The 23,598-nt window shown below is 42.8% G+C and overlaps 1 protein-coding gene across 1 annotated transcript in view; it reads left to right on the top strand.

The window, feature by feature from the left end:
- Nucleotides 1–7,145, top strand: part of MLLT6 (MLLT6, PHD finger containing) — a 320,203-nt gene extending 313,058 nt beyond the window's left edge. The window contains exon 20 of the mRNA XM_082272078.1: nt 6,796–7,145. Within this exon, the coding sequence (XP_082128204.1) occupies nt 6,796–6,837 (42 nt within the window). The 3' untranslated portion in view covers nt 6,838–7,145. The remainder of the gene's footprint in view (nt 1–6,795) is intronic.
- Nucleotides 7,146–23,598: the final 16,453 nt, after the last annotated feature.

Genomic DNA, 23,598 nt, shown 5'->3' on the forward strand with positions numbered 1-23,598 from the left:
CTCTCTGTCAGACCAAGCCGTGGCCTGTCAACGCTTTTGGAGGTTGAATGAGACCCTCCTACAGACCCCTGAGGTTCTGACAGAGATCTCGTCGGAATTACAGGATTATTTTCAGAGGAACGACCTGGAGGAAAGTGGGATAGGGTACATCTGGGAGGCCCATAAATCGGTCCTAAGGGGGCTCTTTATTAAACATGGGTCGAGACTTAAAAAGGAACGAGACAAACATTTAATGCAGCTTCTAGATATACTCCGTCAGCTAGAAGCGCAATATAGACATGCTGCGACGTCTGTATTGGAGACAGAGTTGATAAGAACACGTCAACAAATAACAGACCTGTACCTGTATAGGGCCAAAGCAGCCCTACAGAGGAGCCGAGCCCGGGGATATGAATATGGGGATAAATGTGGGAAACTTTTGGCAAATTCGGTGAGAGAATCGAAACTCTCAACCTATGTCCCTAATATTGTCTCAACACAAGGCCATACGTTGACCCCACCTAAACAGATTGTGGAAGAGTTTAGCCGATTCTATTCCTCGCTGTATGCATTGAAGGAGACTGTTTCTTCTAATTTGGAGATAGAGGAATATCTGGAAAGGTCTCGGCTCCCTACATTACCTAGTGAAACTAGAGAGCAGTTAGATAAACCGATTTCACTGTTAGAGGTCCAACAGACTATAGGAGCTATGAAGTTAAAGAAGGCTCCCGGGCCAGATGGATTTACATTACTATATTTCCAAGTTTTCCTTTCTATTTTGGGCCCGTACCTGGTCAGGCTGTACAATTCGGTAAGGGAGGGCACCAATATGCTTAGAGATACACTAATGGCACATATTACCATCCTACTGAAAGAAGGGAAGGATCCTACATTATGTGGAAGTTATAGGCCTATTTCTTTACTTAACATTGATTTGAAAATTTTTACGAAAATCTTGGCCAATCGTTTAGCCCCGCATCTTATGGACCTTATTCACCTTGACCAAGTGGGGTTTGTCCCAGGCCGGGAGGCTAGGGACAACACCACCAAAGTGTTAAACCTGATCCATGTGGCTAACACTTCTCGAATACCGAGTGTTTTTATTAATACCGACGCGGAAAAGGCCTTTGATAGGGTGAACTGGCGTTTTATGTTTGCGGTTCTTAAATACATTGGCCTGGGAAGCAATATGATGCGATGGATCACTAATGTATATTCAATCCCTACAGCACAGGTTAAGGTGAATGGTCTGTTATCCGAACCCTTTTTTATTAATAATGGTACGAGACAGGGTTGTCCCTTGTCTCCTCTTTTATTTGTTCTCTCATTGGAGCCTTTCCTTTGTACTGTGCGCCAAAACCCAGACATACAGGGAGTGGGGATAGGTGGAAGCCAACATAAGATATCAGCCTATGCTGATGATCTTATGTTCTCGGTGACGAATCCTTCCCTCTCTCTTCCGAATTTGCTGCGGGAACTGACCAGGTACGGATCCCTGTCAAATTTTAAAATTAATTTTAACAAATCAGAGGCAATGGGAGTGGGAGCACGTTCGTATCATTTACGTAACCTCCAAACGAGTTTTGGTTTCCGATGGACAGAGAGGGCCTTAAGATATTTAGGTACTTTAATTCCATCTTGTTTATCTAAGGTTTATGACATGAATTTTCCCCCATTGATTGGGGAGACACGTTCTCTTTTGGATAAGTGGCATTCGGGTATACACTCATGGTTTGGCAGGTGTAACCTGCTAAAAATGAGTATACTACCCAAGCATCTGTATCTGTTAAGGACCCTTCCGATACGGCCGCCCGCCAGGTACTTTCATCTGATTCATTCCCTTTTCATTAAATTTGTGTGGGCACAGAAAAGACCTCGTCTGGCACGGACGCAAATGATCCGACCAAGAGCATTTGGCGGTTTAGCTTTACCGGATATACAGAAGTATTTTCAAGCAGTTCATCTTAGCAGAGTGGTTGACTGGTGTCGACACCAGGCATCTAAGCTATGGACTAACATAGAGCAAGCACAGACGAATATTCCCTTGAAGGGTGCACTGTGGTGTTACTCAGACCTGCCTTCGCAGCTACGTTTGCATCCTCTTATGGGTACAACACTGCGAATATGCAATCAGGTCATGACACGGCATTCTCTTTCCCCGCCATGTTCTCCATTAATGCCAGTAATTGGAAACCCACGGTTTACACCGGGCCTAGTCTCACCAGATCTAGTTGCATTGGGAGCTTCTGGACACACCCGGGCGGCCCAGTTTCTGGTGTCGGATAGATGGCCGACACTGGAGAATTTAACAAACATGGATGGACATTTTAGACTGACTTTCTGGTCAGCCTTACAACTTCATCATTTTTTACATACATTGCCGAATCCAGTAGATTTCGCAAGAAGTTTGACGAAATTTGAAGAGTACTGTCTGAAAGAGGGGGTCTTGTCACATACGCTTTCTTTACTTTATAGTTTATTAACGACTCCGATGGATGACTCTCCCCCGACGTGTTTGACTAAATGGGCATCTGATTTACATCGTACTTTTACACCACGGCAAACACAAAATATTATCTTGCTTTCCTTTAAATCGTCTATTTGCACCAAAATTCAAGAGACTAATTTTAAGTTAATGTGCAGGTGGTATTATACACCCCATAGACTTCATAGGATCTTTCCAAATACATCGGCGAATTGTTGGCGCTGTGGGGGGGAAGATGCAACGCTGCTTCACATTTTTTGGTCATGCCCCAAACTCTCAGTATATTGGTCTGAAATTAGAGCTATTGTTCAAAAATTCACGGAATACTCTATTCAAGAGGATCCAGCTTTTTTTTTGCTCCACCTTTCAGACATACCCGTGTAGAGATACGTGAAATCGGTGGTAAGACACTTAGTGAATGCAGCAAAGGCCTGCATTCCGGTATTGTGGAAAAGTCCTTGCCCCCCGACGGTAAAAGAGTGGATACGGAGGGTAGAGGCCATTAATAAGATGGAGGATTTGGTGTTAACATCACAAGGCAAGCGAGAATTATATTGTGAGACCTGGGAATCCTGGAATACTTATATTCTGTCTGATGAGGGTACATCTTGGCTGCGTACTTAGATGGTGAAGTAGCCTACTATGTCGGAGATGGGGGGAGGGGGGGGGGGGAGGAGAGAGAAAATTCCCCTTCTTCTTTTTTTTTTTTTTCTCTTGTGTGAGTGTGTTTGTTGTTGTTTGTTTTTTGGTTCGTCTTTAGTTAACAAAAAGGGCAATCTGGAAGGGAAGGGTAATGTGAGAATTTATTTAATTATAAGTCGAGACAGATGATGTTTTAGGAAGGTATTTAACTTTGTGAGACCCTCCGGTAGAGGTACAAGAAGGTGCCGGGATGACCTGTACTCCCTTTTGCTTTTTGTTATCTGTTGATCAATGGAATGTTGTTGGTATCCTGATAATTTGTTTTGGCATGTATGTAACTGCTGTTCCAAAGTATGCCTTTCTGTGTTTTTGGTTGCTGTTTATTTTTTAAAAAAGTAAATAAAAATTATATTTGAAAAAAAAAAGGTGGAAAGGTTCATGGCCAGGGCTCAAGATCCTCTGGCAGCCGGTACGGACACGTTGGTGGTGCCCTGGCACCGGTATCAGCTGATCTATGCCTTTCCCCCGATTCAACTGTTGTCCAGGTTCCTCCGCAGGTTGGCGTTGGAACAGGGGCAGGTGATTCTGGTGGACCCGGACTGGCCTCGTCGGTCTTGGTATACCTTGTAAAGCTGGTCGTCGAGCCTCCCTGGCGGCTACCTCTGAGAGAAGATCTGCTGTCTCAAGGGCCAAAGGCCAGGTGTTGAGAGACAGAGGTCTCTCCGAGGCTGTAATTTCTACCTAGCTGAGAGCTCGGAAGGCTACCTCCAGGAAGATTTATCATCGTACCTGGAAGGCGTACATTGCCTGGTGTGAGTCACAAGGGTTGCATCCCCACTCCTTTTCGGTGGCGAGGGTGTTGGCTTTCTTGCAGAAAGGTGTGGAACAGCGTTTGGCGTTGGGCACGATTAAAGGTCAGGTGTCGGCCTTGGCCATTTTTTTCAAGCGTCCCTTGGCAACTAATTCCCCCTGATTCGCACCTTTATTCAAGCGGTGCGTCATCTTGCTCCTCCGCAGGGGGCTCCTTTGCCTCCGTGGGATTTGAATATGGTTTTGTCCGCTTTGCAAGGACCTCCCTTTGAAAATATCAGAGACATCTCTCTGCCTTTGTTGTCCCAGAAGGTTGCCTTTCTGGCGGCTCTGTCCTGCCATTCGCCTTATATAGTCGTTGATAGGGATAAGGTTGTTCTGCGACCCAACCAGTCTTTTCTCCCTAAGGTGGTGTCTGCCTTCCACCTCAATGAAAATATCATTTTGCCTTTGCTTTGTGTGAAACCCAAACATCCCAATGAATTTGCATTCATTAGATGTGGTTCGGGCGATCAGGGTTTACCTATTGGCCAAGGATTCATTTCGGAAGTCTGATTCCCTGTTTGTCCTTCCTGAGGGACCTCGGAAGTGTTTGGCTGCAACCATTTCCAAATGGATCAGACAGACTATTGTTCAGGCCTATTCACTAAAGGGTCAGGTGCCTCCTTTCCCTGTGAGGGCACATTCTACTAGAGCTATGAGTGCCGCTTGGGCTTTTCGCCATCAGGCTTCTGTGGCTCAGGTGTGCAAAGCGGCAACCTGGTCGCCTGTGCACACTTTTACAAAATTCTACAAGATTGACGTGATGGCATCCTCGGATGCTTCCTTTGGCCGCAAAGTTTTACAAGCTGCGGTTTGTTGAAGACATGCTTTTCTCTTCTTGGGGTGAATTTTTGTTCTGGGGTTAGCTCCTGTTGGTTGAGCTTCTGTTGCCCTGTTGGCTACGTTTTTTTCTGGCCTTGTTGATATTTGGGACATCCTAATTGTGATGAAACTTGGAAGGGCTGCGTCTGTCAGAGGACGTTAAAGAAAATAGAATTTTTGTAAGAAGTTACCGTAAAATTCTTACAAAAGTTTTTATCATGTTGTGATTAATATGTGTACTATTGAATAAAATTAAGGAATTTTTATATATATTTTTCTATTTCTTTTGCCTAAAAAATCCCACCCAGAGGAGAAAATCTTTTTATTCTTATACTGTAAAATTCTTTTCTCTGAGTCCTCTGACAGACGCAGTCCCCGCCCCTCTATTTTCGGGTTGGTTGTCTTCCTGTACTGCTTGCTATGAAACTAATTAGTAAGCTCTATGTGTCTGGGGGTAATGTCTAAGGGACAGCATCTAAAGGTGTATCTAGTGAAAGTTTTTTTTTAATGAAGTTTCACTGCCTAGCCTGCTCCTGCAGAGGGTGCCATTACCCAATTGTGATGAAACTTGGAAGGGCTGCGTCTGTCAGAGGACTCAGAGAAAATAATTTTACGGTAAGTTCTTACAAAAATACATTTTTATCTTAATGCATTCTATGCATTAAGATAAAAAACCTTCTGTGTGCAACAGCCCCCCATAGCACCCCTAGTACTTACCTGAGGTCCATCTAGATCCAGCGATGTTGCAGGAGTGTCTCAGCTTCCCGGGAACTCCCCTCCTCAATGGCTGAGACAGCAGCGCGGTGCCATTGGCTTCCGCTGCTGTCAATCAAAGCCAGCCAGCCAATGGGGAGAGAAAGGGAGTGGGGCCAAGCCACGGCTCCATATCTGAATAGACACAGGGAGCTGTGGCTCGGCTCGGGTGCCCCCATAGCAAGCTGCGTGCTGTGGGGGCACTTAACAGGAGGGAGGGGCCAAGAGAACCGAAGAGGGACCCAAGAAGAGTAGGATCTGGGCTGCTCTGTGCAAAACCACTGCACAGAGCAGGTAGGTATAACCTGTTTAAACCATACCAGGCCACATGTTCTCAACATAGGGGTGGTGTACAAGATGGGGTGTACCCCCTACTAATTCATTAAAAAATGGCCAAATTAAATAAAAACGAGGAGCCTGTTTTTGACAAGCTCTTTATTTAAAAAGGAAAAAAAAAAAACAAATGTCCCCCAAAGTAAATCCAGCATTAACCACGTGGACACCAGCCGGCGACCCACACACAAAAAAAAAAAACTCTGCACCTGATGCTTGGCTTCTGCTGACTGACAGCTCTGCTTCCCACCCATCACTAAATCAAGTAAGAGGCGCGGTCACCTGGTGACATCACTGGGTAACCCCATTCCCTTGTGACATCATCGACCCGGCATGCCCGGAAGGATGATGTCACAATGAGCTGCACGCTCTGATAAGGATCTGCTTTGGATTTTGGAGGTGGTCCTCACATCAATTTTTTTTTTTTTTTTTCGCATGTAGTTCCCCCCTCAAATTCATTCCAGAGGAACCCACACTTTTTTTTTTTTTTTAATGCCGGCTTTTCCTGCAGATGAGTCATGACTTTTAAGGACACAGTGTGTGCCGACTCCTTAAAAATCATCTATTCATTGGTTGTGTAAGGACACCAGTGGGTGCTGGCATTAATATACAGCAAGTTTTCATTACTAAAATACTGCATTACCTTAATAAAAGAAATAGCGCATGTGGTAGTAGCATTCTTTAGTGAATTGCAAAATTTCTATTTTACTGCTGATCTTTTAGTGGTAAATAAAGTTTTGTGAATTGAGCCCAGTATGTCTAGAGACCACCATTGACAATAAATGGCAAACAGTGCTGCAGTGAGTTAGGAGGTGGTAAACATTTTATTCCTGAATATACACTACATCTATAGTAAAATCAAAACTTTATTTTTTAAGAAAAAATTCCAACCTAATCTGTGTTGCATGCTCCTGTCTCTTGTTTTTCAGAGGGGTGGTGAGAAGACACCCACAAATCATGACAAAGGATGAACCAAACCCCCAGAATCCACCACATCTGAACATTCTCTACCTAACCAAAGGGGTCTGGAGCAGAGGAGAGGATGTTCCCAGAGACATCAGTAAAGGGAATATCTAGAAAGTAGGAGGTTACCCAACACAAACATATTAAGCAATGCTGTATGGTCTGTAGGAGAGCGGATTCCATGTAAAGTAGCTAGTGTTTGTATACTGAGCATTGTGGGTTTTCATGTACAAGTGTTTTAAAGAAAATTGTTGCTCATAGCAACTGATCAGCTTCCAGCTTTCATTGTTTCAACATTAGAAATCACTAAGGGAGATTTAAAAAAAATTGGACCTGATGTGAACTGTTGCCTAGAGCAACCCAAATCCTTATTATATTTGAAAGGGAGGCCTGATTGGTTTCTATGCTAGTTTTATTTTTTTAAATTCCCAAAATGTAATATTTGTGGCTAATCAATATGGGTAGCGAGAAATGTTTGTACAATTAGCCTTCTGGATATGTGTCCATGTCTTTTGAATTTATGTGCCCCATTTTTTTTTTTTTTTACCAACATGGCAATATGAGCCATCTTCTCTCCTCCTCTTGTTTTGCCCATTTGGTAGTAGAAGTTTCTGCACTTGGCCCTATGCCTATTCTGTTCTCCGATAGCTCGGCAGAACTTGAAGCACCTTGTGATACAAAGTATCAGTCCACTTGAAGGATGAGCGCTGGCAAGTTTATGTCTTTTTTGTACTGTCCTTGTTTTCCTCTGCATACATGAGACATGTATTTTTATTTTATTTTTTATACATATACAGTATGTATACACTTCACACTTTATTTTATTTGTTTGTTGTTCATTGTACCCCAGCTATGCTTCTGTGAAATTTCACTTTATACACATAGTAAGAAATGTAGCAACGTTGTGACTTTTTTTATTACAAGATGTAGATATTTGTCCATATTTATCTTTTGGGGTAAATGGGAGTTTTTTGATCCATTTCATGGGGCTTGGCATATTTGTACATAAACATTTATACCAATGTGTACAGAAGCATTCAGTAGCCCCAAACATTGCACCTTCCCGAAGTCGCATAATGCGCCTCAATGACTGTATTAAAAAAGAATTGTGTTTGATGTTTGTGACAGATTTATGTACTCTCTGGCTGGAGAAGCATGCTGGGAGTTGCACAAGCTGGCTAATCACAGGTGGTCTTAACCTGGATTGTAACAGCTTACCTGTAAGTTAAAATAAGTCATTATTTTCATAAAGCAGGAAATTTCAATTTCATTGCTGTTTATAATCAACACATGATGTTTTGTACAATAACCGTTATTAAAGCATAACTCCACTTTTTTTCTCAGGATACTTTGTTAATTTAAGTCAAGGCAGTGGAAATGTCAACATTTTAAAAATGGCATTCATTACCTAAATGGTTCTTCCTCTCCAATCTGAGCAAAATAAAAGGGTCACATAACCTCTCCCCCCACCAGGTTTGGGTGCACTCTGCCACGTGACAGCATGAAGTGCCTTGTGATTGACCTAGTACTGCCACATGGGCCCAGGAAGAAGTCTAATGCTCCGTATGAGCTCCAGCAAGTTGATTTGGAGCTTACACAGTGCTTTCCTCCCCCTGTCTTTGTGGGGGCATATAGAGCAGTGCTGGAGCAAACAAAAAAGAAGCACAGGAATGTACTGCTGGGGAAGGTGATAGTTAAGTGACCCTTTTTTTAAATTTATTTTACCCTTTAACTTGAGATGCTTATTATTTAGAAAATAATGCTCAAACTCCAGTTTACCAGATTACTTATTTTCATTTCTGCTTTTTCACCCAAGATGAATTAAAGATTGACTAAAAATATCAACACTCCCTGCTGTAGAGGCTTCAAGTGGTTCTAAAGACAAAAACTTTATAAAAATTTTCAGTTTGTGTATCACCCCCCCCCCCCCCCCTCTGTATTCTTACTTTGAGTTCTATCTTGATCAAGCGCTGTGCCTGTCTGCAGCGGCTTTCTCTGCTCACAGAAGCAGCAGCTGGAGCAATTGGCTACTGTCAATAAATTCTCGTGAGCAGTGGGTGGGGCTGAGCCACGCTGTGTATGTCAATAGACTCACACAGTCTAGCTCAGGATCAAACCCACAGGTGTGCCCCAATATTAAACGACTTGCTATGGGGGCACACAAAGAAGATGAGGAACCAAGAGTACCAGAGGGGGTCACTAGGAGAGGCAGTTCAGAGTCACTCTGTGCAAAATCATTGTACAGAGCAGAAAAGTATAACATGCTTGTTGTTCTAGAAAAAAAATGCCTTTACAACTGCTTTCAGTGTTCTGATAGGATTGTTTACATGCAGAATGTAGCCCGATTATCACAAAGTTTACTGTATAATACTACAACAATATCTTCCCAGGTAGGGGTGCTTTAATGTATAAATAGACATTTGCCAAGTGGAAAAAGCATAAATTATGCTTTTTGATATGACTGCACTGCCTTTTGGAGTATCAATTTGGCGTATTGGGAAATGCTCATATTTTGCTTGTTTCTGTAGCTTATCCCTTTTGCAACAAGCAAAATTTGGAAGATTCTCATTAACCAACAAAAGCCTATACAGGATTGGGGGAACTAAATAGGTAATGTATGCTTATTACAACATTGATTAATATACTGCCTTTACTTACAGTAACAAAGATTTCAGAGAGGGGAAATAGGTAGATAACCTGGATTTGAACTTCTTGGTTAAAAAATGCACCAACGTAGGCAGGCATTGGTTTTGGATAGCTCTGTGCAGCCACGGAACTCTATATGCTGAACCTTCAATGTCCCCACTACAATGCTACCATTTTCCTGGTCTTTGTTTAGTTCACAATTCACACCTTTATCCTCAAAGTTCGGTCCTTCAAGTTTTTCACAGTTTTACTAAGTAGTACATGGGTTGTTTATATTGTTTACAACTGTATTCTTCCTAGAAAGGACATTCTAAGATTAGGTAACCTCAGATAAACAAAGCACAAACTTTCAAATGATGATTAGTTGCTAATCTGCACATACATGAGTAATTGAAGCATTAGATATAGCCATGGTAGAAAAACACTTCATGTATTTCTGTGCAACAGTAGTTTGTTTGAGGCTTAAGTAGCCAAGTGAAATTATTTTTAAAGAACAAATAAACCAAAAATGCAAGGAATTTTATATACAATGCTTGTATAGCTAAAACATTTGTCAGTTTTTAATAAGAGTATAGGTATAGAACCTCTGTCAAGTTTTTATTGTTGTCTGTGTCCCCACTGGGGAAATTCCAACAACTACCTAAGAAGGGAATTGTTTATAGAGATCTCCTCAATTCCTGTTGTATTTCTAGGACAGGACATAAAAGGAGATCTCCCTAATAAAACACAGACAGCAAAAAGTAAACTGCCTGTTTTTTTTTTTTTTGTAAACCTCCCTTTTCTATCCAGAACTTTAGTAAATACACTTACCGTTACCCAGCTTCTGTTCTTCAGAGGTGAATTCACCATTCCTTCAGTGAGATCCATGCCAACTACCCCAAATCGCACAAGAAGACAATCTAGTACAATGCAGTAGCATCATTTTATGAAGTTTGGGGCACCTGACATCTAACAGGATCTTGCCAGAAAAATGATAACGTCACCCTTGCTTAGGCAACAAAGGGGGAATTTGGGGGTAAAAATCTATATTAACCTATTGTATTTTTCCAGCAATAAGTTTGTTTGGTGGGATGGGTTGTGAATAAACAAGCAGGCCTTTGTTTATTTTGGTTCAAGGCCAGCTTCAAAGTGGAACTAAACCCTTATATCCTTTACAGCCAGGGAAGCTGCCATCTTAGCCTCTGTTTGATTTGCAGTTGTCATGGTGCTGCACATGTATTCAGATATGACACCAGCCCTTTAATGGCTTGACAGTTCAGTTAGGAGATTACATAAGTACACTAGTAACATTAACAGTTTTAAGAAAGTGTTAAATCTGCATTAACCTCCCTGGCGGTATGATTATGTCAGGAATTATGTACCAAAAGCGGTACAATTTTTTGCATGGAAATTTGGCGTTATGTATTATAGGCCTACAATTCTTAGTAATTACTGACTTAAACCTGACCAAAACAAGACTCTAGTAGACATCCCAGATGTGATAAATTTGAAACACAAACACATGAATTATAATCTAATCAATAATATAATTTTATTATATAATATAATATATATATATATATATATTATACAATAAAATTATATTATTGATTAGATTATAATTCATGCGTTATATATTATATATATATATATGTATATATATATATATATATATATATATGTGTGTGTGTGTGTATATATATATATATATATAGTGTATATATATAATATAAATGTTATGTGTTTGTGTTTTGTGCAACATTTGAATTTCCCTCCCAGTTCCGCTCCCATGCACCATTGCTGCTGCAGGGAACAGAACCAGGAAGTCATCAGACCGACGGACGAGCGGCGGGGATCTCGGCTGGCGATCACAGCAATGGGAGATCATCGCTGGATCGCCAGGAGAAGGTAAGGAACACCGATGCACGCTCTTCACATCTACCCCGAGCGTGACTCGGGGATACCGATCTTAGCATAAAAAATCCACACTGAGTCACGCTCGGGGATACCGCTAAGGGAGTTAAATAGTGGAGACAAGCAAATTAAAGTCCAACTGCAGCTAGTTACAGCAACAGTTTAATTTTTTTTTTTCAGGAAAAGAAGTTTAAGGTATATGAATAAAAGCTAACCATTTTAGGCACCTCCACCAGTATTATATCGCTTAGCAACCCCTCCAACTGCCACTTTTGCTGAACAGCTTGACCTGTTACAGGAAATGGAAAACCAGTGAATTTTACTGGTAGAATCAACAGGCCATAAAACTGTTAGTTTGGAAAACGAAAAGTGCTGTATTAATTCCATTGTCCATAGTTCCACATTTAAATGCATAAGGTGAGCACTAGAATTTCTAACCTTTTATCAAGGGAATGTGACAAGGAACAAATATTACTGTTTGTATGTTTGTCCCGCCTGTCCAGTGATTTATTGATTATGCTGTACAAAATATAAACAGTCTTTTGCTTGGTTTTTTGTATTAGTTGTGCTGCAGCTCCTGCATCTGCTGATTGAAACCTGATTTATGTTAGCTGCAAACCATTTCACATCTTAAACAAGTATGAAGAACACGTGTCTGTTTTATTAGCATCATTTTTAAAGCCCAACGCAAACAGATTAAATCGAGTTAAAAATCAAATTAACTTTATACAAAAAAATCATAAGGTTGAAAATGTAATTAAAAAGATAGATTTAGGATTACCTTCATTGGCCATAGTTGTTTTAACATACTAAATCAATTTCTTAAAATAAAAGGTCATTCCAACCTCTACAGGTTAACTCGTCAGATTTATTCTATGGCCTAGCTTAACGCGTTTCTTAGATTGTAATCCACTTCTTCAGGAGAAAAACAATGGAGGATAGTTCAAAAATCCCTGAAAACCATTAGGGGAAATGGTATATCAGCCGGAGAGAATCCAAAAGGGAGAGAGAAACACAGGGCTGGAGGCCCACCGGATGCCCCAGCGAGATTGCATTTTCCTTAAAAAGTCACTGGAAAAAATCACCTGCCTTTACTATCTTCCATGATAGTGGCAAATATTTTATCCTTTATATGTAGGGGACACTTTCCTAGATTAGATAAACAATTCTTTAATCTCCAAAGTTTTTCTTTGAGTTCAAATATTCCTACTAAGAATACCAGAATGGATTTAGCCCTTTTAAAATGGCATCAAGGGGAAGCTCCCTGCAACAGCTTTGGTATCCTACAAAAATTGTATCTATAGGGCATTGCATGACACAGCTACAGTGTAAAAAATGACTGAATCAAGGCCATTAGGAAGTGCTCATTGTGTGCTTTGGGAATGCACTGTTCTTTTCACTCTAGATAGACTAGTAAGCACTAGTCTATATCCCCACCATATACAGTATTTTATCTTGTAAATCTCCATAAAGGGCCAACACCACTGAGTGGATCTTCTGCTAGCTACTCCACAATGAGAGCAGAAACCTGGGTAATATCAGTTTAATCATTATACATATGAAGATATAAAGAAAATTGAAAGTAATGGCATGTGCAAATGAAAGTGCGCAAACATTGTGGCAGGTTAGATTGACCAGGCTTCATATATTGAAAATCAGTTTGTATTTACAGCAAGAGCTCCCAGTGTTTGACTGGTAACAAACAGAAGAACACATCTGTGTTGTACGACTACTTCTGTTGTCTTCCAGACATTCCTACAGCTTGCTTGACAAATAATTAAATCCTTCAGATTTCAGGCCCCAATATTAAAGCAGAATTTTAGGCAAAATCCCAGGGTCTCAATTATAACAAATCCCTACCTGTCCAAAATCATGGTGATTGCACTCATCCTTCTAATGGGTAATCATTGTAAAGAAGGCTGCAAATGTTCTGCTTCCTTAGTCAGGTCTCCACCCCCAATATGTGATTGGATAATAAAGGAGCAGTATATTGATAAAAATCATCCCTATGCTAGCCCCCCCCAGTGCATGATCAGTGTTATCTTGCAAGCAGCATGTAGTGCAGTAAAGCTCCACTTTCCTTGCTGGTGCTGGCTCTACCAGGCTGAGGCTATTGTTCAGAATGTTAAAGGGAAAAATTCTGACATATTCTCAAGCTGTATTTAAAATGCATTTCAGTCTTTTTTTTTTGTTTTAAGAATATGTAACTATATGATCTATTTTAAATATATTTGACTAGAATCCAACTTTAAATTCAAGAAGCATTCAGTTGTCATTCAAAATAGAATAGTACCCAGCTAGTGTGAAATAGCGCTTTGAGATGTACAGGAGGTAATGGTGGTTTAGCCACTAGAGGATTTTGGCCCCTCTTTTTTTTATTTTGCAGACTGTTCTGTCTTCATGCAGTATACCCACCGCTCATGAATCTACAGTGGGGATCGAAAGTTTGGGCACCCCAGGTAAAAATTTGTATTAATGTGCATAAAGAAGCCAAGGAAAGATGGAAAAATATCCAAAAGGCATCAAATTACAGATTAGACATTATTATAATATGTCAACAAAAGTTAGATTTTATTTCCATCATTGACACTTTCAAAATTACAGAAAACAAAAAAATGGCGTCTGCAAAAGTTTGGGCACCCCGCAGAATTTATAGCATGCACTGCTCCCTTTGCAAGGCTGAGACCTGCCAGTGTCCTGGATTGTTCTCAATCATCGTCTGGGAAGACCAGGTGATGCCAATCTCAAAGGTTTTAAATGCCCAGACTCATCTGACCTTGCCCCAACAATCAGCACCATGGGATCTTCTAAGCAGTTGTCTAGAAAACTGAAACTGAAAATAGTTGAAGCTCACAAAGCTGGAGAAGGCTATAAGAAGATAGCAAAGCGTTTTCAGATGTCAATATCCTCTGTTCGAAATGTAATTAAGAAATGGCAGTCATCAGGAACAGTGGAAGTTAAAGCAAGATCTGGAAGACCAAGAAAAATATCAGACAGAACAGCTCGCAGGATTGTGAGAAAAACAATTCAAAACCCACGTTTGACTGCACGATCCCTCCAGAAAGATCTGGCAGACACTGGAGTTGTGGTACACTATTCCACTATAACGAGATACTTGTACAAATATGGTCTTCGTGGAAGAGTCATCAGAAGAAAACCTCTTCTACGTCCTCACCACAAAAATCAGAGTTTGAACTTTGCAAATGAACATATAGACAAGCCTGATGCATTTTGGAAACAAGTTCTGTGGACCGATGAGGTTAAAATTGAACTTTTTGGCCGAATGAGCAAAGGTAAGTTTGGAGAAGAAGGGGCACAGAATTTAGTGAAAAGAACCTCTGTCCAACTGTTAAGCATGGGGGTGGATCAATCATGCTTTCGGGTTGTATTGCAGCCAGTGGCACAGGGAACATCTCACGAGTAGAAGGAAAAATGGATTCAATAAAATTTCAGCAAATTTTGGATGGTAACTTGATACCATGTGTGAAAAAGCTGAAGTTAAAGAGAGGATGGCTTCTACAAATGGATAATGATCCTAAACACACCTCGAAATCCACGGGGGATTACATCAAGAGTCGTAAATCCACTTTGCACTACATGTGCACCGCAAGTGCACTTAGAAGTACAGTCACTGTAGATCGCAGGGGAACATGCAAGGAAAATAAAAAACAGCATTTTTGCTTGCACATGATTGGAAGATAGAAATCTGCAGAGTTTCCCCCTCAGATCTACAGTACTTCACTTCCAAGTGCACTTGCAGTGCACTAGTAGTGCACAGTGGATTTGCCTTTAGTAAATAAACCCCATTGGCTTTTATCAGCATTTAGTGGCTGGAGCTTTTATAGACAGGAATAAAAAACACTGCCAGTGTATCCAGGAGCAGCAGAGTTTGGCAGAAAAAATGCTTGACGCTGCTAAACACTCGGTGCATTTAGCATTTGAGCGTTTATTTATTTCAATAGCCAGAAAAATTTTTATTCTGGCCAATGAAGTTAATTAATGCCCAAGCTCTTGATGCCTGTAAATGCGCCTAACAACTTGTAAATGCTTTAGACACTTTTACAAGCACCCCAAACACTCTTGATCCAGCATTGTGCCTGGCTGCAGCTCTTCTCTCCCCCTTCCTAGTCTTACAGCCATTGTTTCCTGCTGCTGTCAATCAGATCCTCTGAGGAGGGAGCAGGGGGCGTGGCCAAGCTTTGCTTGATGTGTCTTTTATTGACAAGCACAGCCTGGCTCGAAAGTACGCCCACACTTGTGCCCCACAGGCAGGAGAGGACAGTGCCAGTAAGGGGCTTGAGGTAAGGGTCAATGTGTGCAATACCATTGCACAGAGCGGCTAAGTACCTTCTTTTTTATTTTAACTAAATAAAAAAGTATTTGCAATCACTTCAAAGTAGCTCTAACATCAAGACATTTCTTATCTGTATTAAGGTAAAAACGTCTCACTACCTGAGTCTTACTCCGATCCAGAGCTGTTTCCATCTGCAGCAGCACAGCTCTCTCTACCTCTCCTCACAGGACTCACTGAGAGCAGCGGGAGCTATTGGCTCCTGCAGCATTCAGTCAAATCCTGTGGGGAAAGAGCAGCAGACAGGGTTGAGCCTTGCTGTGTTTGTCTATGGACGCACACAGCCTAGCTCAGGAATGTGCCTGCATGGGTGACCGCTCAGCACATAATTAAAAGGGCCCTCGGAAAAAAAGAGTATAATATGTTTGTTACCTTAAAAAAAGTAAGGCGTTAGAAACACTTTAATGTGGTTGTAGGTGTATTAGGGCTCGTTCAGATGCTCTTCAGAGAGCATTTGACAGTTGTATCACCTACTCTCCCCCTTTTTTAACCCCTCAAATCCTGAACTAAATGCTGCAATTGCATCTATTCACTTGAATTGGTTGTGTGCATTGGGTGCTACAGCCGCTAAAAGCAACAGAGGGTATTATTCCTGTTACGGGTGAAAAGCTTTACTGCCCTGGCTGCTGTAAAGGGGGTAGCAGTTGGAGGATGGTAAAAGCATGGCTCAACCACGGGGTTCCCCCACCCCCAACCTCAAGTGTAAAGGAACCCTTAGCACTTTTGAGACAACCCAGTTGAGTTCCTATCAGTGCAAATAAAAAAGTATTGTGGACAGTACTCAACTGTGTTGACTGTCATGTTAATCTGATATCTTTTAGTGTTTTATCTGAAAAAAGTGCACAGATCAGTACATTGTAGTTTAAAATTCACGTGGGGGTCTATTTAAATTTAAATTGTTGTGGGATTTGCACAGTGAATGTTTTTGGGACACTCATCATGTAGTATTCATCTACTGAGTAAATCTTGTTTGAAAATGAGGGGTGAATCCTCTAGAAATAGTAAGTGAATTCCTTTTTGAACAGCGTAAACAAGATTTTTTGCCTGTCAAATTTAAAGTCAAACAAGATTTGCTCATCAGCATCTACATGGGAGATTCCAATAACAAAGAATTTTAAAGTCAAACAAGATTTAGCCTACCTGCCTCATCAGCATCTACATAGGAGATTCCAATAACAAAGAATTTTAAAGTCAAACAAGATTTAGCCTACCTGCCTCCTTTCCATAGGATTAATCCTCTCTTTAAATGACTGCCATAAAATTCAAACAAATGTCCAGCAAACATTTGCAGTGTAGATTCTACATTGAATCCTTTAGAAATTGACTGCTTATCTGCATGCCTTTCTAGGTCATTTCTTTAAGGCCCCTTTCACACGGACAGTTGTTCTGCCGTTGGTAAAAGCATGTTTTGTTATTTTGAAATTCCAACACTCCTGGCACAATGATTACTCACATTTGTACATTGCGATTAATGCAATTACTTGTGTTTACCTGCGTTAGTAAATTCTTGCCTTTTGTATAGCAACTGTTACTTATTTTACTTATTTACTTATTTACTTATTACTTATTTTTTCTTTGTACTGCGATTAACTGCGTTTATATACAGATAGCTGTGGTACATCGCTCCTGGACGCTTTCACATTATTTTTCGTAAATGCACAAAGCTGTATGTTATCAAAACGTTGCTAAACGCAGTGTGTGAATGGGACCATACTGATGCATTGTCTGCATTTAGATGCGGTAAATAAGTTCCTCTTTCCGCAGCTAAAAGCTGAATTCTAACTGTTCGTGTGAAAGGGACCTAAAGCACTGAAAGCAAAGACATACAGGCAACTGACATTTTAGGAGTTCAGCAGTGGCAGCCTACCTATTTCGCAATACAAGTGTCCTTTAAAGAGGTTGTAAACATCAGAAAATTAAAAAATAAAATAAAAACACCAAAAAGACAAACGCGTAATAAGCTAGTATGCATCACATACTAGCTCATTATGAAATACTTACCTTAGAACGAATGACATGTTCGGTCGCCCTTCTTCCGGGTTTGCGGCATCCGGCCACCTGATTGGCTGGAGCCGCAATGACGTCACTCCTGACGTTCACAGCACAGGGTTCTGAAGGAACGGCACGAGCGGCCGTTCCTTCAGAGCGCATGCGCCAGTGATGTCACTGGCTGCATGCAAAGTAAGTATCTCCTAAACGGTGTAAATTTAGGAGATAGTTACAATTCCCTTTAGGTAAGCCTTATCATAGGGTGAGTTAAAAAAAATGGGATAAAAAGTAATTTGCAGTTTATCTCCTCTCCAACTTCTCAAAAGAAAATCCCAAAAACAAATGGCACACTAGATATTAAACCATTTATTCTCTTTATAAAAACAAATTTATATTTTATTATAACCCCCAATATGCTGTTTTTAATATTCACAAAACAAATGCCATAAGATCTTTATCAGTACCAGCTTACCAAAAAAATGGTATGATGGAGATGTTTAGTAACCATGTCTTATTAAAAAGAAATAAAAAACAGGATTTGTTTTGTACTCATGGTAATATAATTTTCTCGGCATTTATTTGCGGACACAGCTCTGTTTTAGATTGGTACCACTGACTATATAGTAATACAGGTGTAGGAGGTTCAACTAAACAAACATAGCAAAAAGACAGTGCAAGGACAGTCTGTGCTGGTGGGAAAAACATTCCATGCTGTAAAACAAATTGATTTACTAAAAAAAAAAAAAAAACAAATGTTTAACCACTTAAGCCCCAGAGGATTTGGCTGCTCAAAGACCAAGGCCCCATTTTGCGACTGCGTGACTTTAACGGACAATTGCGCGGTCGTGCGACGTTCTACCCAAATGAAATTGACGTCCTTTTTTCCCACAAATAGAGCTTTCCTGTCAGTCTCCATGGCAGCCTACGTGTGGGTTAACCCCGCCTCCGCTCCAAGGGTATAGGACCCCCCTCCCATAAATTTCAGCTCTCAGGTACAGCAGGTGTTCATTTTTTGTCCTCCTCCAAGGACCTACATTACTGATGTCTTACTATCGTCCGGCTTACCTTTGGATACCTTGGATGGTGTCTGCATGTCCAGGGCCCAGCCACGGGCAGGTGAGTGACATTTAAAATCCCCTGCTCTCTGCGGTTGACTGAAGCTTGGCCGGCGTTTCCTGACATGGGTCTGAAGATTCGTATTGCATACCTTCATGGCAGCGGTATTTGTCATTTATGTGCATCTTGTTTGTCTCTCTTTTCTTTCGCTTTGCTAAGTTCGTTCGGCCCCAATGGCGCTGGAAAGCTTCCTGCGTTCCAGCAAACCCTTCCTCCTCCCCCTCTGCTTCTGGCGTCCAATCGGTAGACGCTTTGTGGTCCCGCACATGCGCAGTACGTTACGAACGAAGCCGAGGCTTGGTTCGCGCATGCGCACTATCGTTCGTGACCGCATCACCACTGACGTCATTCCGGTGGGAGATTTAAACAGCTGACGGTTCCCCTGTACTTTGGGAATGTACTGTGGGCGTTGGGGCAGCTTCCCAGTGTCTCTGGATTCCTTGCTACAGGTATGTGCAATGGATGTTTTGACTGCAGAGGGGGTAAGGGGGGGGGGCGATTGGTTGCTACCTCACAATGTATCACTGACATGGCGTCTATGTATATTACCTTTCTTTACCAGTCTGGTTGTTTGGCCTGAAGTATGGATCCTGCGTCACCGCCCTCCTGTGGCCAGCCCTCTCACAACAGGTGGGTGCTGGCGTTTTTAAGGGGGGGGCGGGGAGGGCTTGTTGGTCCCTATTCCATGGCTAAATCCAGTGTCTCCCCGATTTTTTTTCTCTTTCTCCATCAGCTCTTCCAGGCCTGATTTATCACAAGAAAGAGACCCTGTCAGACCTCGTGGGAGTTCATCCTCCAGATCAAAGCGCCATGAATCTCCATCAGGGAGTAGGCAGCAAGGGAGACGCTCTAATTCCTCCCCCAGACACCACAAACAACACCAGAGTCACCGCACATACCAGAGAGCCTGTTGGGGTTGTGGGGCGTATGTCCCGGAGGACAAGTCCCTATGTGAGCCATGTTTTGCTCAAGCAGCCGGTGAGAGGGTGCATGAAGACCAAAGATTGGAATCTCTAGTGAAGAAAGTAGTACAACAGTCCCTGAAAGAATGGGGTACAGTTCCACCACCTGGTCCCACTACATCTAGTTCTCCAGCGGAGGTGCAGGAAGATCAAGGCCCCTCTCAACCAAGCATTACTTCTGCAAAATCATCCGACAGTGATTTAGAAGAAGAAGGGGCTGTAGGCGGCTTTCAGTTTCAGCCCTGATCAGAGCCATTAAAGCGGAGTTCCACCCAAAAGTGGAACTTCCGCTTTTGGGAGTCCTGACCCCCCCGACATGCCACATTTGGCATGTCATTTTTTGGGGGGGGAGCAGGTACCTAGTTTTGACAGGTACCCGCTCCCACTTCCGCTCGGAGCGCCTCGGCGCCCTGAGCGGAAGTTCTCCTCTCCCCCTCCCTCCCTGCAATCTTCTGGGACACGTCAGAGGTCCCAGAAGATTGCCGGCCAATCACGGCGCGCAGCGCGACTCGCGCATGCGCAGTGGGTACCCGGCTGTGAAGCCGCAAACTGTAACAGCCGGGTGCCCACAGCAGTGATGCCGGCGCCGAGGGAGAGGATCGAGGCTTCCGGCGGCCGCATCACTGGACCGTTGGACAGGTGAGTAAATGGCTGGAACTCCGCTTTAATGAAACTCTAAGATGGGAGGATCCTGTGTCTCCTCAGAAAAAACAGCGGAAGTTCTTCAAGCACCTTGGTAAGGAGCGTGTCAACTTTCCTTCCCTCTCTGAATTACAGGAGGTGATCACTGAAGAGTGGAGTAAAGGGGATAGTAAGTCTTCTTTATCCTCCAAACTTAGGAAATTATATCCCTTTAAGCCTGAAGATGTCGCCCGTCTGGAATCTGCCCCTCTTGTGGATGCGGCAGTTACAAGATTAGCAAAGCATGTCACTTTACCCCTAGATGACGCGGTCTCCTTCAAAGACCCATTGGATAGAAAAAAAGATCTGGACCTGAAGAGGATCTATGTGACGGCCGGGGCGGCCTGCAAACCCGTTATGGCTTTAGCCACGATGTCTAAAGCCATGGAAATCTGGGTATCTGATATTGAGTCTAAACTTGGAAGCCTCTCAGAAGAAGCTGTGGAAAGCTCCCCTATTCATAAACTCAAGTTGGCTTCAGTTTTTTTAGGAGAAGCATCTATCGATGTCCTGCGCCTTCTGTCCAGATCGATGTTATCCTCAGTGACAGCAAAAAGGGCTCTGTGGCTTCGCCCGTGGCTTGCGGATCCAGCCTCCAAACAAGCATGATGCAAGATCCCTTTTGAGGGTACTTTTTGGGAATAAGCTAGACAGTGCTATTGCTAAGGCTACTGGCGGAAAGTCAGGCTTCCTCCCGCAGGACAGACGATTGTTCGGTCAGAAGAAGCCTCAACCTAGGAGGCAATACACGGAGAGATCGAGAGATGCACGCTCTTACAAACCTAATAGAGATTTCCGAAGAAACTGGAGAGGCGGTCAATCCTCTACTCGGAGGTCATCGAAAAATCCAGCGCCTGCTGGACAAGATTCCACTAAATCTTTTTGAGATTGGGCCCGTTCAGGCATGTCAGGTGGGGGCATGTCTCCTCCATTTTCAGCATGTCTGGACGGCCTCAATCACGGACTTTTGGACCATAAGGACGGTCTCTACAGGCCACAGATGGTCATTTCTGGCAGATCCAGTTCCAAGATTCATCTCAACTCACTTGCCCTGTCTAAAAGAGAGAAGAGAAGTCTTGCTCGCCTATGTAGACGCTTTGGAGGCTCAAGGAGCGGTAGCTCCAGTTCCAGAACAAGAAAAATTCCAAGGGGTTTACTCACCCCTCTTCTTGGTCCAGAAGAAGAACGGGGCCTGGAGGCCTGTTATAGATCTCACATATCTGAACAAGTTCATAAAGAACGAAAAATTCAAGATGGAAACACTCTCAACTATTCAGAAGGCAGTACTGCCAGGAGATTGGCTCGCCTCAATAGATTTGAAAGATGCGTACTTTCATGTACCTGTGGCAACCGACTTCCACAAATATCTCCGCTTCTGTGTTCAGAATCGGCATCTACAATTCATTTGCCTACCCTTCGGCCTGTCTACCTCGCCCAGAGTATTCACCAAAGTTCTTCTGGCTGTAGTGGCCTTCATAAGATTGAAAGGTATACGTCTACATCATTACTTAGACGATCTTCTGCTGCTGTCTCAAGAGAAAGATCAGTTATTGACACACAGAGATCAGGTCATATCGACTCTCAGAGAGTTTGGATGGCTGCTAAACCTACAAAAAAGTCAGCTGGAGCCCACTCAGCGCCTAGTCTATCTTGGGGCGCAATTCAACACCGTCGAGAATTCAATCTCTCTCCCATTAGAGAAGATACCGGTAGTGAGGGAGAGAATCCTTCTGGCTTTTTCTTCTCCTCGGCTGAAAGCCTCTCAGTGTCTCAAAATCCTTGGCACCATGGTGTCCACGGCTCCAATGGTCAAATGGGCTCTTTGGCATATGAGACCCTTCCAGAAAGGGTTCCTACAACAATGGAACACAGAAGAGAAAGATCAGTACATTCATATCTCCTCCAGCATGAGACACAGTCTTCTTTGGTGGCTGCAATGCAGGAATCTGCTCAATTGTCATTCTCTGATTCCAGTCTCATGGACTATAATCACAACAGACGCCAGCAACTCAGGTTGGGGGGCTCATTGTCTGACAGAGATGACACAGGGAAGGTGGTCTTTTCAGAGACACACACCAGTCTCCAATATACTGGAGCTTCGAGCAGTCTACCAGGGTCTTCGATCCTTCCAACACCTGCTAAAGGGGAAATCTGTATTAATTCGGATGGACAACACCACGGCAGTGTCTTATGTGAAGAGACAAGGTGGGACACGGAGTCTCTCTCTGCTACGAGAGTTAGACCCAATCATGTCCTGGGCCCAGACTCACCTAGTAAATATCTCGGCAGTCTACATTCCAGGTTCACAGAATGTTCAAGCAGATTTTCTGTCCAGGGTCCAGTTGAACCACAACGAGTGGTCTCTCCATGTGGAGCCGTTCAAATGGATCCTGTCGTTGGGAGTATCTCCCGAAGTCGATCTGTTCGCCTCTCCTTGCAACCACAAGTTGGAGAAGTATGTCACGAGAGGCAAATGCCCTCAAGCCTACGGGACAGATGCGCTAACCGACAGGTGGGAGTTCAGCAGGGCTTACGCCTTTCCTCCAGTACCCATCATTCTCAAATTTCTGCAGAGACTTCAAGCGGAAGATGTGGAGTGATGGTGGCGCCTTTCTGGCCGAACAGGCCATGGTTTCCGCTGCTCCTACAACCGGTCCCTCTTCCCCTCAGACCAGACCTGCTTCTTCAGGGAACATTAGTGCACACCTGTCCTGCAATTCTCCGGTTGACGGTCTGGTTCTTGAGAGGGAAAGGTTGGAATCGCTCGGCTGCCCATCTACAGCCATTTCCACTTTGATGAATGCTAGACGACCAAGTACTAATAGAGTATACTGTAGAATCTGGGCAAGATTCATGAAGTCTGCATATCCAGAAGGTAGGTCCTCCTCAGTCCCTGGGATTCAAGAAATACTAAGTTTTCTCCAGGCTGGTCTAGATATGCCCCTTTCAGTGGCGACTCTTAGAGTCCAAGTTTCGGCTTTGTCTGCCTTCTCTGGGGTCATGTGGGCCCAACACCCACTGGTTCAACAATTCTTCAAAGGAGCAGTCAGGCTCAATCCTCAAAGAAGACCTAGGTTTCCGAAATGGGATCTACCCCTTGTCCTTAATGCCCTCTCAAAATCGGGCATAGA

This window comes from Pelophylax lessonae, assembly GCF_965119305.1.
Source record: "Pelophylax lessonae genome assembly, chromosome: 11".
Lineage (NCBI taxonomy): Eukaryota > Metazoa > Chordata > Amphibia > Anura > Ranidae > Pelophylax > Pelophylax lessonae.